Genomic DNA, 17,165 nt, shown 5'->3' on the forward strand with positions numbered 1-17,165 from the left:
TGATATTAGAGCGAATTTGCATCCCACATTGTCTTCGGGGAAAGCAGTTTGCAATCTTTTTCAGCCTGATCACGTTCTCGCACACTCAAAAACGCGCCAAAACTACTTTTTTTAATCGGAAGGCCGTTCATCTATCATTTTTGCGTGAATATTTGTTAAATGCGTGGCTGATAAGGAGTGAAGGCCGATCAAGGGTCGAGCGGGCGGTAATGAGGGGAAAGTACATTCTCGTAATGATTCTTATCAAATGGAATACTTGGGTTTTCCTTTCATTAACTGCAGAAAATTGAAACTAGAAAATGGTTAGAAAGCAAAAAAAAACGTTGCATATTTCCATGACATATATTTTGTATGATGATCAAGCTCATTCTGTGATGGGAAAGTAAAAGCTTATACAGTGTCGGCGATTTTTTTAAAAACTGCGGCTTTTGAGTAATTTCGTAAATTATTAAAGATGGAGTAGCGTGGTTAGAAATTTCGTTTTAAAATGATGAAATTGACTTAAATTCAGAAAAACCACAAAAGAAAACAGTCAATTAAAAAAACGATTTTTCAATTGTTTGAATTCCCTCTAAAATAAAATCCTCAATATTAAAGTGACAAAATTAAAAATTTCACCTAAATTAAGCTCTTTTCCTTGAACTTTAAAACCGGGATTACACTTTTTAGTTCTTTTTGAGAAGTCTCCTTATAAAATGCATTTACTGGGGAATTTTGAGTATATTAGCCAAAAACTGTACTCCTCTTTTGACTTGTATTATTTTTCACATGATTTTTTCCAGTATGAAGAATTTTTAAATATTCAAAAGTTAAACAAAATTAATTTATTAAAATTATAAAAACAACTAAATTAGAATCTCAGAGGTTTGAAAGCTACTTTTCATTAAGTAGATGAAGGGGGTTGAATTCCAGTAAATACATACACGTGAAAGACATGGGTAACATGATATTTAGAAAAAAAGTGAATAAATAAGAGAAATATTTGGAAAATACGAAAATAATATTAATAGTAATAATAATAATATGAGTTAGACTATACCACCGGCTGGGTTTTCCAGCCACGGATACATAGTTGGGCATGGCAAGCATGTCAAGAACTGATGCTCCTGGCTGGATAACGACGGCGTACTGTAAAGGCATTTGTTAGGTATGTCGCAGGTCGATAGTGACGGGTTCCGGTTGAAAGACAAGGTAATTGGGCAGCCAACTGCTTTGGACTGAAAAAAAAAACATTTAGAATTTTTTTGGTTGAAATATGACATTAAAAACTTTTCCACGTACACTTTTCATCTCGCTAATTGGCACCGGCCGCTTCATCCAGTCGATCAACTGTTTGATGGTAACAATGTAGACGTCTTTCTGAGCTGACATTCTATTCAAGAACTTCTGCACCGCCTTCATTCCCTTATTATGTCCACCAAGTTGAAGGAAGTCAGCGTTCAACGATAATACATATGGCGCTCGGTTTGCTGAGTAGCTTCGTTCGAAATTTCGCGTTATAATCTCTTCCTAAAATAGTTTATGTCTTTAGAAATGAAAGTTACTAAAATTGGCGGGAAAGTTTCTAAAGTTTTCTAATAGTAAACATGACTTAAGAAGTTGCTGAAGCCACCGAAGAGGTTGCGGCAACTTGCCGATATCATATTCTCACCAATTCATCAACAGTATTGTTCAAATCAACAGCCGCTCGGAGCATACTCGATCTTCTGAAGCTGTCGATTTGGCTCATATAGGAACCGTAGAACTGGTTCAACGGAACTGACCAAACTCCTGGGAATGAACTTTTTGGACACGATGCTTCATTACAATCCCAAGCCACTTGGTAATCCATGGTCTGTGGCCAGAACGGCTCCCCATGAATGCCAGGATTGGCTGACATTGAGTTGTCCCATAAGAATTCGGCTCCAATCATCATCTGAAAATCATTGTTTTGAAATTGTATTAAGTATTTTGAAACTCACTTCAAATTGATTATCACCTCCTAGTGCAAGTTGGGGCGACCGAATTCCAACAATTTCCTCTTCAGGAGCTCCACCGAACTTTGCCAAGATTCTTCGTTGCCCATCCATTTCGTTTAACCACCGGTTTGTGTTTGCATTTTCTAGGGATTCATGTCTAAAATGTTTGTTTAAAAGAAATATCGGGTGAGATGTAATATTTACGAGATGGAGTTGGAGGCGATTTCCATATTTTTCTGAACAAGCCAGTTGACAGCATCATAGTTGGTCCACTCGTGGGAAATGAAGAACGTTGCTTTCACATCACATCCATTGGGGTTTCTGGAAATTATTGATACCAAAAATTATTTATATTCATAACTAACATTGTATTTTTCAGCGATAAAGTGTTTGGAATCACTTTTTTGAAATTTTTTATTTTAAATTTAAAGCTTCTTCAAGATCGAACATGTATAACTGTGAAAAAGTATCCAAAGGTTAAAATTTCGAGAAATATTGGTAGTTTACCAAAGCTTTCACCTGAAACTTATAAACATCTTAGATATGTTTCACTGTTTTGTTGTGATATTTGGTTTTGATATATGTTTAATTAAAACTTACTTCAAAACGTCATTTTCAAAAAGTTTCTTATAATCTGAGAACGTTTTTCCGTTTACAGCATCGTCAAATGTCAAAACAACAAATTGTGGTGTTTCATCTGGGCGGAGACCACCCGGAGCTCGTCTTCCTGAAATTCGTACATTTTATAGACATTGAAAATGATTTCCCTTGTACCGTTCTCAGTGCAGAAGCAGTTTGGAAGTTTACACTCGGCTTCATTACACGCTTGAGCTCGTTGTCTATTCGGTACTTGCATAGACGAGAACCTCAATCCGGCTCCATTCACGAACTGCACTTTTGAACTGCGCGCTTCTGTAAACATGACTATTTTTAGAAATATGATGTCATAAACTGTGGCTCACCAATTGGTCTACAATAGCCATCCTCAGCGAAGTGATGATCATCACAAGTGCACATTCCTTCGAAGCAGGTAGCACCTCCAGTACACTTTTCACGCATACTACAAGTATCTCCAGGCGCGGCAAATGCTGGCGCGGCTGAAAATCAATCACATAAAATTATGAATTTTTAAAAAATTAGTGATGTCGTTTACATTTCTGTTTGCAAATTCCTCTGATAGCAACATGTTGGGCTGCACAAATACACCGTTTTCTGTCATAATCACAAATTGAGCCACCAGCGCATATTTCTCCATTTTTGCAAGTCTCTCCAACTTTTGCTACTTTATGTTTGCACTCTTCTGAAATAATCAAATGAGTTTCGCTGTAAAGTTTAAATCTCACTGGAAATACATTGCCCGTTTTGTCGGATGTAATTCTCAGGGCAATGGCAGAATCCATTTGTGCACACGCTTTCGCCAAGGCAAATATCTATCGGCCGGCAAGCTGATCCAACAGCTGCAACCTTTGGCACAATTTTGGTTGTTCTCCTGTCAGGGAATCCGAAAATATTCGATGGAGGGGTTGGGAAATCCTTTGGAACAATTCTGGGTTTTTGAGTTGGAGCTGGCGAAGTGGTTGTAGATGAAATAGTAGATGATGTAGTATACACTAAAAGCAAGAAAGCATACAATAAAATACAGAAGATGTGTTAATTAAACCTTGTTGCATCTTAGTCTGAATAACGCGATTGGCTTTAACTGGCGGTGTTGTTCCAATAGATTGCTTATTAATCTCAATAGCCTGAAAATCAAGGTTTTTAATCTACACAACCGAGCTTCCATCAACCTTAGCCAAGTCAAATCCTTCACACCAGCCATTTGGTGCTAGTAGGAATCCTGGAGCACACTTGCAGATTTTATCAATGCATTTTGCTCCGTTGATACATTTGTCTTGATAACGATCACAAGCCTGTCCGTATCTCAATGACCTTCCACGGATACCTTTGAACGTTTATTTAGAAATTTGCAAAAAATACATAATCCACACGTGTAATACAATTAGTATTGTGGGGATGTGGGAGAAAGATTTCAAGATGGGAGAGAAAGGCAAAACGGGAAATTGGGTAACATTTCAGAGACACAAAAAAATTGAATCAGATTACAGTTATTTGTTTATCACCAGTGAGATTTTTTGAATGAAAACGTATGTGTGTGTGTGTGTAATGATGTAATTGTGATAAGGGAAGAGAAAGATATTCATAGATCCAGAATATTGGATCAATAAATTAGTTACACTCTGGCACTCTTGTGTATAAGGATGGGGATTGAGAAACTTGATAAATATTTAATATCTGAGCTCAACATTTCTATTACCAGAATACATATTGCTCGATGTGAACTCAAAAAATAGAAATTTGGTCATGTTACAGAAAACTATACAATTGTAATGTCTACCACGACTTGCAGCAGTTGTACTCTTCTGTGGCGAAACCACCAGAAGTAATGTAGCAGTAGGACCTAGGCGGGCAATTGGGCTCTAGTCCATTACACAAGATTAGTTTTCCACTGCCATCGGTAGTCGCTTCATTTCCAGGTGGGCAGTTTCCATTTCCATTTCCAGTTTTGTAGGCTCGCGATCCTCCGCTGCCTCCACTGCCACCAGATCCACCTCCACTGTTCTTGTTCTTCGGGCGAGGTCGCCTAATTGGTGGTCCGACGATTCGCGGCTTTTGTGTTTGAGATTCTTGTCGTGCTGGAGTGACAAATGAGACTGGTTCCACGTTAGAGAGTTCAATTTGTTCTCTAGGCATCATTCTTTCAGACAACGTTGCCACCTTATGCTTAGCGTAGGACACGGGAATCGGTCTTTCAATGACGTCGATATCTGAAATGTTTAGTTAGTGCACACGGGAGGATAACAACAAAACCAACAACTCGTCACTCCAAAAAACGTGGTTGGTTTTTAAGGTAATTCTGAATCTGGGAAATAAGAAAACTATCAAACCACACAAGTTGCTAGGTTTAGGTTCAGGATCAGTGATTGGATTTTGAACGTACCTTCAAGCGGCTCACATGTTCCAGAGTTATCAACAAATCCCGGTTTGCACTTGCATTTTCCAGACACACAAATCTTGTTCTCTCCACAATTAGCATCTATTTCACAGTCAGCTGCAAGAAAATAAATTTAATTTGGATATATTCTGATATGGTAATTTAAAAACTCACTAGAATGGATTGGCTTCGGTGTGACCACTGGCGCTGCCTTTACTGGTGTTGTGACTCTAGTGGTGATTTGTGGTTGAGTCGGTGGTGGCATACATTGAACGTTGAACACAATCTGGCCAGGTGGGCACATGCATATGCCAGTATCATAATCGCAGTTTGATCCACCTTCACAAGTTTCGCCATTTTCACAGCTTTCAAGTGGTTTGGCGATAACCCTCATCTTGGGGGTAGTTGACATTGGCAAAGCCACACAGTTACCAGAAACAGCAATATAACCTGGCTGGCAACGACAAAGACCGCTTTCACAACTGAATCATTGTATAATTGATATACATAAAGCTTAAACTAGTTCTTACGTGCTTCCCTTGGTGCAAACCGTGTTGGCGTTGCAGGATGCACCTGGAACAACTTCCAACTTTCTTGGAGTCACACATTGTCCTTGTGAGATTTCTGACTTGTCTTGTGGGCACTCGCAAAGCTGAAATGATTCACTTAACATCTATATTGCCCTTTTTTTGATTACCTTTCTGAATGAGCAAGCACTTCCTCCGACGCAAGTCTGTCCTTGTGTGCAGCTCTCTCCTGGTTTTGAGTACAATCTTGCGGTGGTAGCTAAAAATGGAATGTCTTTGTTCGTTTTCTCTCTTGTTTTTGAAAAGGCATATAAAGCTCGTGAACTAGTGTTTCGTCAATGTGAACAAACAGTTGCTGAGTGCGTGCCGAGTACTACTGTAAGCAGAGTGAGATTTGTAAACTCTATATTTTGTGATCGAAGTGGACTATGAGAACTCTGAGAACTCTGAGGTGAGAAATAGAACACTGCAAAGCAAAACACTTGCAAACACGCCAAGCAATTATGAATTTCATTCAATTCGCAAACTTTCAAACCTTCATGTCGAGCTTTTCCACGAGCTTTTCTGCGTGCAGCCTCTTCCGGTGACACACATCCGTCGTGATGGAGAACGTAGGTTTCGGGACACTGGCAGGATTTGTTACGACAAACGGTATTTCCCTTGCAGATCAAACCAATCGCCGTGCACTCATCGTCAGTCTGTATAGCTGTGGTGGTTAGAGGAACATGCGTTGGAATTTCGATAAAAGCGGGCTGTCGCCGAGTGCTTAGCAAATCGGCTATGGTAAACGAGAACACACTGGTTGTTGGTGGTGGTGCGGTTGTGGTGGTCGTGGTACCTTGAGTTGTGGTAGTCGACGGCAAAGTGGTTTGTCTTGAGGTGGTTGTGAACTTTTCACAACGCCCGCTATTGCTAGGCTGCTGACCTGCTGGACAGAGACAGAACCCTTCAATGCAGTTACTCCCACCCACACACACATCAATAGGTCCTAGAACAAAGGAAAGTTAATGATAGAACAGAGAAGAGACACTTCAAACCGCATCTTCCTCCTGGCACAATTTTCTTGCCTTGTGGAGCTAGTGGAGCTTCCGTGATGAATGGCTGAGCTTTTGTAATGGTCACTTGTGGCACATGAACAGAAATTGGTAGTTGTGGTGGCAATGGAACTTGTGGGATTGGCGTCTGTAATTATTAGAAGTGTGGGTGTTGAAAATTTAGAAATTAGTATTCTAACTCTAGGTGGCAATGTTGGTTTGGGTCCCGATTGGATGCAAATTCCACGGTTGACAATCATAGACGGATCTGGGCAAATGCACCATCCTAAAACGAAAATTTTATAGAACGAATAGGCATAAAAATATAAATCCTACCTTCTCTACAAACTGATCCACCGGTACATTCACGAAGGTTTGAGCAGGAACCTCCTGGTGGAGATGTTACTGGCTCACTTGCTGAAAAAGAAGATTAAAACGTTAATTGTGAATTTTAGGTTGGTACATGAACAATACCAAAAACTTCTAAGATCATGCAAAATTATTAGTTCGTAGGATAGCAGTAGGAAAGATAACAGTAGGAAAATTATAACTTACGGTCACATTTCACATCACCAAACTTGCACATGCAAACTCCACCAAGACATGTTAAATCTTCACGACATCTAGTAACAGTACTACACTGAAACCCTAATCCAATATGCCAGTCACGAGACACACACTGATCGTTTTCGGGAAGGTCTTCGTAGCTGCACACGCAGTAGTCCTTGTAACAAATGGAGTCGCCTCCGCATTTCCGCGTTTCACTACAACCACTGCCCGGTGGAACAGAAACTTTCAGATCAACAATTGATTTCAGACAATTTTCAGTACTATTATCACAAACACATACATACTCTTGACATTTGAAGTTTGGCTGGCACTCTTGATCATTTGCACAGTCAATCGAAGCAAGCTCTCGGCGAACTAAACTTCTCGAGTTTTCTTCATTATCGTTATTTTCGCTCAATGATTCGCTATCCTTCTCATCGCTATCCTGGCCTACTTCTTGGCGCAAAATCAGGGATTCGTCCAATTTAATATCAACACAGTTTCCATTATGGTTGTAGGTATTTTCAGTGCATTCACAATTTGAATCACCACAAACAGACCCATTGATACATACTTCACCATTCTCACAAGATGTTTCCGGTAATGCGATAAATACACAAATACCAAGGATCAAACGTTTTCCATCGCTACATAAGCATTTTCCGTCTACACATTCACTTCCAGACAGACACATTGAATCTTCGTCGCAGTTTCCGTCAATTGGAGTAAGATCATAGGAATCTTCGACTATCACACAATTTCCATTCCATAAAACCGTGTTCTCTACACACTGGCAAATCCTGCCAAGACCAAGAATGCTCTGACAAGTTGAATTGTTCTCACAAACTTCTTCATTCTGACAGTTTTCAAGAGGAAGAGAAGATGTTCTTCTCATTTCGATTTTCTTCCCTTCGCTAAATCGAAATTCTTTTCCAAGAGGCTGTAGTCCCAAAACTCTCAGATTATCAACCTGTGGAGGACAAATTCCATTTTCTGCTGCTACATCTTGGAGGCATCGGCAAAATTGATTTTCACAGACAGAATTACCGAGGCACACCTGGCCAGTGCCACAGTACTCGCCGGGAAAAGCAATTTTATATTTCATAGTACTATTATTCTCTTCCTCTGCGACAGTTTTTGCACCATATACAATGGGGAAACTTGAGAAGACTTGAGGTAAATTGGAGTTAGGAAGGTTAGTATCGGGTGGAGGAGGTATCATGGTAAAAGATAGGATTTCAGGCCATTTAGTTGATGTATGAAACAAGCCGTCGTTGCTTATTTCTTGAAGACCTCGAAACTCATTTTTCAAAGTATTCTGTAGCGGTGTGTTTTGCCCGATATTTTTATCAAATGGGAGAATGCTGAAACTTTTGTATTCCGATGGGCTGTTGAAACACATATTTTCCCCGATTTTGTGTCCATTCTTGCAGACACAATATCCATTATCACAGTAACTAGACTTTTGGCAATTTCGTGATGTAACACAATCCTTTCCAATTGACTCGAATGTGTTCTCACATTTAGTTCCTTTCGTTGCCATTCCAGACGGGCATTCGCAGACACTACTCATCAAACTGCAGTAACTGTTGTAACTACAGACAGTCTTGAGAGAAGTACAATCTTCACCAGGATGTGCCATCTTCGTGTCTTTACAATTTGGACCAGTGCACGTGCAAATTCCGAATACACATTCCGACTCATCAAAACATTGATTGGAAGTCACACATGGTTCTCCAACTGCAATCGCAGGTTCACATATTCCAGACGTGGCGCGGAATCCTGCCATACAGTTACACGAGTTTGAGAAGCAGAATGAAAATGATGGGCATTCCGAGTTGTGTGTACATTGGTGCCCTGCTAGAATTGATGTGGACGGCCTGTGAACAACTGGAGGTTCAATTTCCGTTGGAATCGAGTTCTTGAACTCCATTTCCATTTTCTCAAGCTCATCAATTTTTCTTTGTACATAAAAGTTATCCAAAGTTGTTGTGATGGTGAACATGGTCGTAGTTGTTGAAGGAGCTGACGTCGTAGCAATTGGTTTGATTTTATTGAAAACTGAGATAACGGAGTTTTTCTTCACACATTTTTTATTAACATCCGCCACTTCATCGTTTGGACATCTACATATCCCGTCTTTGGCACAGTATGATCCTCCTCCGCAAGGTTCTCCGCTGGCACAAGATTTGCCGGGAATCACCATCAGTGCCAAATGAATTGGGACACATTTCTGTCCGTCACTGACGAGTCTACGTTTACATTTACACACCCCGTACTGGCATATTGACTCTCCAACACAGTCATAACCGTTCGATGGATCGCATGTCAAACCTGGAAGCACATGGTGAATGGCCGATCTGCACGTTGAATCAATGATGGTTTCTCCTTTTTTGCAGCGACACACACCTTCTGAACATTTTGTGCGGAACGAACACTCCGAAGATGTCGTGCATTGACTACCAGGAGTTGCTTTTCCAGGATGGGAAGAAAATGACATTTTTTCCTTTTCACAAACTTCTCCGTTTAATTTGAACCCAGGCAAACATAAACACATTCCATTAACACATTTTCCATTCACTGGGCAGACATCATCAGATTTACAATCGGTTTCTTCCAGAGCATCATCGATTTCATTTTTTGTGGAGGACGTTTCTTGAGTTGTGGGTAAAACACATTTGTCATTATCTTGTATCCAGTCGTCATCACACAGACAGAAGCCATCCTGGCAATTTGATCCTCCCAGACAAAAATCTTGTAGGCTACACGGTATTCCTGGGTTTTTGTTTTCTCCAACTTTGTTATTGATCACTTGCGTCACACTTGTTGCCACTGCGGCCTCTCCACTAACACATCTGCCAAGAACAGCGACAGTCTTCGATACACACATGCACATCCCAAACCGACAAGCGGCCCCGTTCACGCATTGCTGTCCTCTACGACAAGTTGATCCGATTGACACCGCTGTTTGCACGCATCGCTGGTTGTCCAGTGTACGCGAGGGATCACACCGGCATTTGCCAAGATAGCAGCTACTGCCACCGGAACACATCTCGCCGTTTGAACAATGACCGCCAGGAAACTGTTTGCATTTTCCAGTGAGCTCGACAGCTCCGTCGACACACTGGCAGAGCGCGTCTTTGCACTTTGATCCACCGGCACATCTATCTTTGGAGGAACACTGGTTGTTGATATTTTTAAATGCGCCATAAAATTGAATTGGCTGGCAGTTTCCTTTCTGAAATAATATACCTAATTATTTCAAGTTACATATAATATAATAAACTCACAATATTAAATTCTTCAGATTCGCATCGGCACTTTTCATTCTCACATATGAAATGAATGGGACACAAAGCTTGGCTTGAGCAGGTTGAGCTTCTAGTCATGGAATTATAACTTTTTGGTACACATATTCCATTTTTCTCACGAAAATCAGGTGCACACTGGCATATGTCATGAAAACAAATGGAATTTCTACTTTTACATATATCCGGATTCTGTTTACACCCCTCCGTTTGTCGCTTTGAACGAATTTCAGATTGAAGCGAGTGAAGTGAACAGTCGACGTTATCAGGGCAGATACAGATATTGTTAACACAAGTACGAGGGTAAAAGCATGCTTTAGAGCACTCGGTATGCTCAGGAAAAATTACGTCACAGGATTGGGTAGACAAGTTATGGAAGTAACGATCAGGACAAATACATAGGTTTTGGAAGCACACACTTTGATTGGAGCACGGATTAGACGAGGAGAATCCACAAGGTTGGTTAGGGAATGAGGTACCTGTTTGTGAGAAATGGGTAATGTTAGATTATAGGATGAGATTGAAAAATGAATAAGAAGTAACCTGAGACACAAGTCTGATCAACCGCTCTCTGTCCCTCCGGGCACACACAAATCCGATCGATACAATGGGTGCCGCTATGGGCAGCGTGGCATTGCAAGTCACTACGACAACCAACTTGTCCCGGATAGATAACTAGAAGGAGAAGAAACCAGAAAATAGATGATGAAGAAGTCCCAAATACAAACCTTTTTCGCATCTTCCTTCGATATTCACATGAGTTGACAAGCATTGGCATGATGGTGGATTGGTGTTTCCATTGCAGTAGGCTCCGATCATACAATCAGTGTTCAAAGAGCAGCGGACACCAACTCCAGCTTGCTTACTACCGCCAATCTTCATTTGGTTAATTTTAATGGAGTTCTTTGGCATTTGTGGAGGTGTAGTGTAAATTTGCTTTGGAATAAACTGAGTTGTAGCCGGCGTGGTAGCGTAGGTTGGCATCGGTGGGCGAGTTGTTTGGAAGAAAATTGGTTGTACCGGAGTTTGAATTGGAGGCTGAAAATTTGTTATATAGGGAAATACAAAGAAAACACTGAGCACCTGAGTAATTTGGACTGGTGGAAGCTGTGGAGGCCTTGTTTGTGGTGGCAAAGTTTGAATTGGAACTTGAACTGGTGGCAGAGTTGGTGGTGGGGTCATTACTTGCACTGTAATTTTTTAGGTTGAAATGTTGGAAAATGATTAAAAGTCATTTTTTATTATGCTAAACTGACTAAACATGGCAATTCAGATTTTATGAAAGCTGAGTTTGTGCCACTTGTTCAAACATAGAACCTGACCAATATTCTTTGAAAAGTTTTAAAGTGATTTAAAGAAAGCCATTTTTTCACCATATAAATGCGTTTCAATATTTTAAATATCAGGTTAAAATATTTAAAATGAAGTTTTGAGTAAGCGTTCAATTTAAATTGTAGTTTTTACTTGCGAAGCTTATAATTTTAAAGCATGAAGTTCTCATTTAGATATGTTAAAAACATTCTCGTGTGAAAATTAAATAGGATAAAAAGTTTTAATACGTTTTTTAATGAAATTTTAAAAAATTACGAACCAGGTTGTGATGTTGGGGCGGGCACAGAAATGCATTCTCCATTACTCAAATCAGTTTGAGCTGGGCACACACAAACGGGTATCACACTGTCACAAATACTTCCTTTTCCACATGTTTCTCCACTGTCGCACAACTCGCCGGGACCTTAAAGTGTTAAAGAGATTTTAAATGCATTCCGAGAAGCACAACAAAAAGCAGTGAAGGAAATGGAAACATTCGAACTTACCGACGATCTTTTGTTGCTGACGGAGCACACATTTTCCTTCATGCTGGACAAGTGGGGAAACACAAGTACATCTTCCCATAACACAGGTACTTCCATGATCGCACTCAGCAAGATCAGAGCACAGTGCACCAATTCCAACTGGAAAATCAAATTGTCACATACATAGGCAGTAGGAAAAAAGGAGAACTGAGTGTGGTTCAAAAAATTAAATTTTAAAACATAATTTTAAAACTGATAACGGAGTTCCAAAACTAATAAATAAAAAAGAATAAAAAAGAAACCCTTTTGAACAGAAATAGTCGAAGCAGCAGGCAAAACACATTCTCCTTCACGAGCTTCCAAATCACCAGGGCAGAGACAAATTCCAATAGGAAGAGTACAAATCGAACCACCCACACAAATCTCGTTGGATTTACACGAAGCACCAGGAATCGCTAGAAAAAGGAGAAAACCAAAAAGTACAGAAAACCGAAGATTAAAAAATAAAATAGACGTGCAGGAAATAAATTGGGAAGTGAACACTTACCAAGAGTGGCAACCTTAGGTTTACTCTCTAGAACTGGGATGTTTTGATTATGGTTGTTGTTATTCACATGGTTGTTCTGGTTGTTTTGTCCTCCTTGATTTTTGTTGAAGTTGAACACAAACTGCTGATTTGGATTTGGCTGGAATGGGTTGAAATCTGGTGTAGTAGTGGCTCCAACTCCAGCATTATTCATCGGAGCTTGCTTATTCGGCGCGTTATTGTTGTTGTTATTTTGATTATTGTTCCAGTTGAAGTTCGGGTTCCAGTTGAAGTCATTGTTGTTGTTATTAGAGTTTTGATTTTGTCCAAAGTTATTTCCATATTTGAAATTATTGTTTGGTTGGAAATCTGGAAGCTCGGATGGTTGGCCGAATGGCATAAATCCATTGTTTTGGTTGTTTCTCTGAAAATAATCGTATTGAGGTGGGAACCCCTTAACCACAAACATTTCCATTTCCGCCTGAGAATGAGTTGAAAAATTGAGCTGGTCCATCAACGGTGGCGGAGACAAATGGTGGCTGCGAAGATTCACAAGACAGAGTGTCCAGTTTTGGTGTTGTTCCATATGGACACATGCACCGGAGGGTGTCCAAATCGCACACAGAACCTCCGATACAAGTTTCTCCGTTTGCGCAACTATTGTTGAGAATGGCTGGAAATGAATGGTATTGAAAAACAAAAATAGCGTAACCAGAAGCTAACCGATACTCAGGTTTTGTTGTTTACGCGCTTTTTTCTTCTGTTCCTTGCAATGTTGGTTGATGAAGTCAAATACCATATTGTTCGGGCAGAGTTTCCGTTCCCAGAAACCAATTGTTCTGAAGGAAATCAAAAGATCCGTTTTAATGGACTAAGGAGAATCATTTTTATTTTTAATATTGGATGAAGTTTTAAAATTTCAGAAAATTACGTCAGAAAGATGTTTGAAAACAAATTTTATCGGAGAAACCTACCTTATTGTATATGTTATACATTTATTTTTTGCTTATAGTTTCAGAAAAAGTTAATGAAAACAAACAATGAAAAATTATATAAAAATGAATTCACTTTCACAAACTGTTCTAATTTTTGAGTTATATTCATTTGAAAATATGACAAAATCAAAAGGGGGTTCCATTTTGGGTAGCACTGTATTGTTGTGTAAATATTACTTTTAATCACACTTTTCAGAAATTTCCAGACTAATTTAAAATTTCAGTTTTCATACAATTTAATTCGTTATGCTAACTTACCCAACTCCCACCCCCTGGCAACTCATGAATGCACGCTCGTCTCCATCTGGATCCGCTGTGAGAAGTCCATCTAACTCTTTATTACATGGAACATTAATTCCCACTTGTTGAGCTAAAAATTTAATGTGCATTGTTAAAATAAATTACTACAAAACTCACCTATAGTTATGTGATAGATAACTGAAATAGCGAGAAGCACTCGCATCGTTATGTTGTTGAAGCTGATTGTTCCCGCTAGATCTTCTGTCGTTGGCGAGCCTGAAATTTTTTAATAGGGTATTGCAGTTTACAATAAATCTATAAAAATAATAATAAGGAGTAATTCTACTTCTGAGCACAATTTCAAATACGGAAGTGAGATGTTGTGGTCAAGTCACAACGAATTGAAAAAGGGAAGCAAGTGCATGAGTATCAAGTACTATTGAAGTCATTTTACGGTGCGCATACTCAACATGTTTACAAATCTCGGCTGTGCCTCAAGATGACTTGTACTTGTGCAATAGGGCGGATCACATTAAAAAGAGCACCGGTCAAATGAGTGGTAACCGATAAGTCAGATAGTTTGAATGGGGAGTCTTTAAGGTTTTCGCCAAGTGTATTGAGAAAAACTATGCATTATTCCAAAATAATAATATGTCAAGAAGCTCAAATCTTAAAACTTGACAATTTTTTTCAGAGACAAGGGTAAATTTGGTTTGCATACGAACGGGTGTCATTACTTGTTTACAGTCTGGCGCAGACCCCACCGAGAGGTATCAATAGAGATAGTCGAGACGGCTGGCGGATAAGATGAACGCGGTGAGAGCGCACTAGCGAGAGGTGTTCTTAGTTTTTGCGCGAGGAGTCACCGCAGTCCACAGCCCACAGTTATTCTCTATTCTTCTCGGATTTTAACACCCTCGTCGTTTGGGGTTGGTCAACTCGATATTGACTCAATAAGTGGGAGAAAGAGGGGTCTCCCGAATGTGGTGACCATATACCGGCGACAAAAGTTGGGATGAGAGAGAGATGGTGAGGAGAAAAGAGGGTGCGTGATGTTATGACAAGGAGATGGAGTTTAGATCATACGAGAATGGGAATGAAAGCTCAGTTTCGGGAGTTTTTTTTTTATTTGGAAGCAGTCGACAACAAGTGTTGAACTAACGGCTTAGAAACCTACAGGTGTTGGTTTTTGTGAAACGAGGTGTGAATTGGGAACAATAGAGAAGACATGATTCCAAAATACATCCGGGATGTTCCATAGGAATTCACCCTACAAAATGAATGAAGATTGATAGCTATGCAACTAGAGACAGGGACCGTGGTGGACTTTTTTTTATTCCACAGATCAATGAGACAACGAGATTTCAGGTCTACGAAATATGAAACTATTGGCGCTTGTCCGAGCCAAACAATGGCGACGAATAGAAACGTAGGAGAGGTAAAAACTACTAACGCCGGGAATTAGAACGTCTTGTACAAAACGTTCCCATCTCAATTACAGGAAAGAGTCGACCACAGACAAACCGGTGGTCAAACACAACATACAATTGAACCAGTTAGCTCAATTTTTCTGAGAAAGGACAACGAGCGGAAACCGCTAGGCAAAATGCTCGAGTCTCGAATTTCAATACCAGCGAACAGGAGTCAATTCACGCGCCTGCCTTAAGCTGCTTTGATGACCGCACGGCGCGTAATATTAATCACTATAATTCGCACGATTGATAGAGAAAACAGTGTGCTTTTTTTTGTAGATGTGCTCAGTTAAAATCGGATAGACGAGGAAAATTTGGAAACTAGAAACTTGGCATCGTGACTTTATATAGAATGAGAAATAAAGAGCTGCGATCCATATGAGATAAAAGAATAATACACTGAGAGGGGAGGCAATCTTCAGCACTCGGCAGATCGCAACCCTTCTGAGCCCACAAATAAAAACACAGACCGTTTGGGAGGCATGGGCTCTCCAGTCACTTTCGAAATGCCTTGTTTGATTGTGTATATACCCGAAAATTCTTTATCTCATCCACCTCTTGGCTGACCAGCCTTCGCCGAGAGCCCTGCCTCCCCCTCCCCCCACTTGGGGGAGGAAAGCCTGTATTGGCCAACAAGCATGGATTAAAAAAACCATGACTGAATTTAGTGATTCTTTGGTATCTCTTAGACTTTATCGCATAGGATATTCAACAATTACTATATGTTTGCCATTATTGCTGAGGGTCAATAGTGCCAAAAAGGGATAGTCTCAAAGGTGAAAAGGAGGGAGTAATTGACACTGTACAAACAAGACAATGCCCATATTTTGACACATGTCAAAAAGTAGCTGGAGAGAGAGCAAAGGGCAAAGACAATACCGGATATAATTTTCTTGTAGAACAAAATTCGAATGAGAAAGGGCCGGATCAATGAGATCAATATGCTAGGAATCTTAAGTAGTCATAGGAATTTTATGAGAAATAAGGAAACATACTTTCATTTTGGTGACAGCTTATAGCTCGGTTGTATTAAGTTTTATCAACAAATGTTTCACTAATAATTTGGCAGTTGACAATTTTTTATACAATTTTTTTATCTCTCCAGATACTTTTTGCTGCCAAAATGAAGCAAGGAACAGCAAGTCTTATAGGGAAAATACGGTATGTACAACTACTGTCAAAAATTTAAAGCGTTAGGCTACATCCTAGATATTCGATTTTTCACATGTTGATCACTACTATATACCCTGTTGTTGCTCTTTATTGGAACTGGTCAAGACTGGTCCACTCTAGGACACGGAAAAATCTCAATCTTTTCACTTTTTTGACAAAACCTTTTGTCAAGAAGACACTTGAAATAATCATGTATTCGTCTTTTCTCCTCTTGTCTTCCGCTTATTCACTTCTTGACCGCTTGTACTTTCTACCATCCCGACGTTTCCAGTTTTTTTGCTGGTCAAGCCAAAATACAAGCGTGATAAGCATACAAGTGGATGTGGCGGAGTGGTGAGAGTGGAAGAGAGCCCCCACTCGGCGGCTCGTTGCTGAAGAGAAGTAGTGTGCGGAAGATCTAGATAGACATATGTTGAATAGTCGTGAGCGCGCAGCACTTGTTGCTGAACACACCGTGTGCTCGAGCCTACTGCTGCTGCAGCAAGCTAATGTTGTGTTTTCGAAACAAGAACAGTGTAAGCTTGCGGTGTGCAAGAAGGATAGATTTCGAAAATAAGATTGTCACATACAATATCCGACGGGGGGAGAGGGGCAC

General features: G+C 40.0%; 1 protein-coding gene and 7 non-coding genes across 16 annotated transcripts; 5 read left to right on the forward strand and 3 right to left on the reverse strand.

Annotated features, from left to right (window-relative positions):
• Positions 1-809: 809 nt before the first annotated feature.
• lgx-1 (EGF-like domain-containing protein) lies at positions 810-14,203 on the reverse strand (the record flags this gene model as incomplete). Of its 9 annotated transcripts, none has more annotated exons than NM_001373304.2 (31): positions 1,029-1,217; positions 1,282-1,509; positions 1,652-1,915; positions 1,962-2,115; positions 2,163-2,279; positions 2,559-2,685; positions 2,733-2,870; positions 2,921-3,055; positions 3,112-3,258; positions 3,302-3,568; positions 3,619-3,700; positions 3,746-3,900; positions 4,957-5,067; positions 5,125-5,432; positions 5,481-5,602; positions 5,648-5,736; positions 6,316-6,465; positions 6,515-6,659; positions 6,712-6,797; positions 6,848-6,928; positions 10,912-11,043; positions 11,097-11,406; positions 11,452-11,558; positions 11,960-12,103; positions 12,186-12,323; positions 12,467-12,619; positions 12,712-13,114; positions 13,158-13,363; positions 13,414-13,529; positions 13,944-14,055; positions 14,103-14,148. In NM_001373304.2, the coding sequence occupies 31 exons, from the start codon at positions 14,146-14,148 to the stop codon at positions 1,029-1,031; spliced, it is 4,962 nt and encodes a 1,653-aa protein (NP_001360724.1). The 9 variants fall into 9 exon arrangements, with proteins under 9 accessions (NP_001359928.1, NP_001360724.1, NP_001360720.1 ...); NM_001373305.2 differs by having other exon boundaries at positions 6,013-6,465; NM_001373300.2 differs by lacking the exon at positions 12,467-12,619.
• Positions 862-1,067, forward strand: C54G7.11. The gene has a single exon (NR_071068.1). It is a non-coding gene; the product is annotated as an Unclassified non-coding RNA C54G7.11 (non-coding RNA).
• Positions 10,022-10,171, forward strand: C54G7.14. The gene has a single exon (NR_071069.1). It is a non-coding gene; the product is annotated as an Unclassified non-coding RNA C54G7.14 (non-coding RNA).
• A 229-nt stretch (positions 14,204-14,432) lies between the features above and the next one.
• Positions 14,433-14,823, forward strand: C54G7.15. The gene has a single exon (NR_071070.1). It is a non-coding gene; the product is annotated as an Unclassified non-coding RNA C54G7.15 (non-coding RNA).
• Positions 14,824-15,522: 699 nt separating this feature from the next.
• C54G7.9 lies at positions 15,523-15,634 on the reverse strand. Its single transcript, NR_071071.1, has one exon. It is a non-coding gene; the product is annotated as an Unclassified non-coding RNA C54G7.9 (non-coding RNA).
• A 121-nt stretch (positions 15,635-15,755) lies between these two features.
• On the forward strand, positions 15,756-15,962 carry C54G7.12. Its single transcript, NR_071072.1, has one exon. It is a non-coding gene; the product is annotated as an Unclassified non-coding RNA C54G7.12 (non-coding RNA).
• C54G7.8 lies at positions 15,762-15,893 on the reverse strand. The gene has a single exon (NR_071073.1). It is a non-coding gene; the product is annotated as an Unclassified non-coding RNA C54G7.8 (non-coding RNA).
• Positions 15,963-16,851: 889 nt separating the features above from the next.
• On the forward strand, positions 16,852-16,994 carry C54G7.10. The gene has a single exon (NR_071074.1). It is a non-coding gene; the product is annotated as an Unclassified non-coding RNA C54G7.10 (non-coding RNA).
• The last annotated feature ends 171 nt before the right edge of the window (positions 16,995-17,165 follow it).

This window comes from Caenorhabditis elegans, chromosome X (assembly GCF_000002985.6).
Source record: "Caenorhabditis elegans chromosome X".
NCBI lineage: Eukaryota > Metazoa > Nematoda > Chromadorea > Rhabditida > Rhabditidae > Caenorhabditis > Caenorhabditis elegans.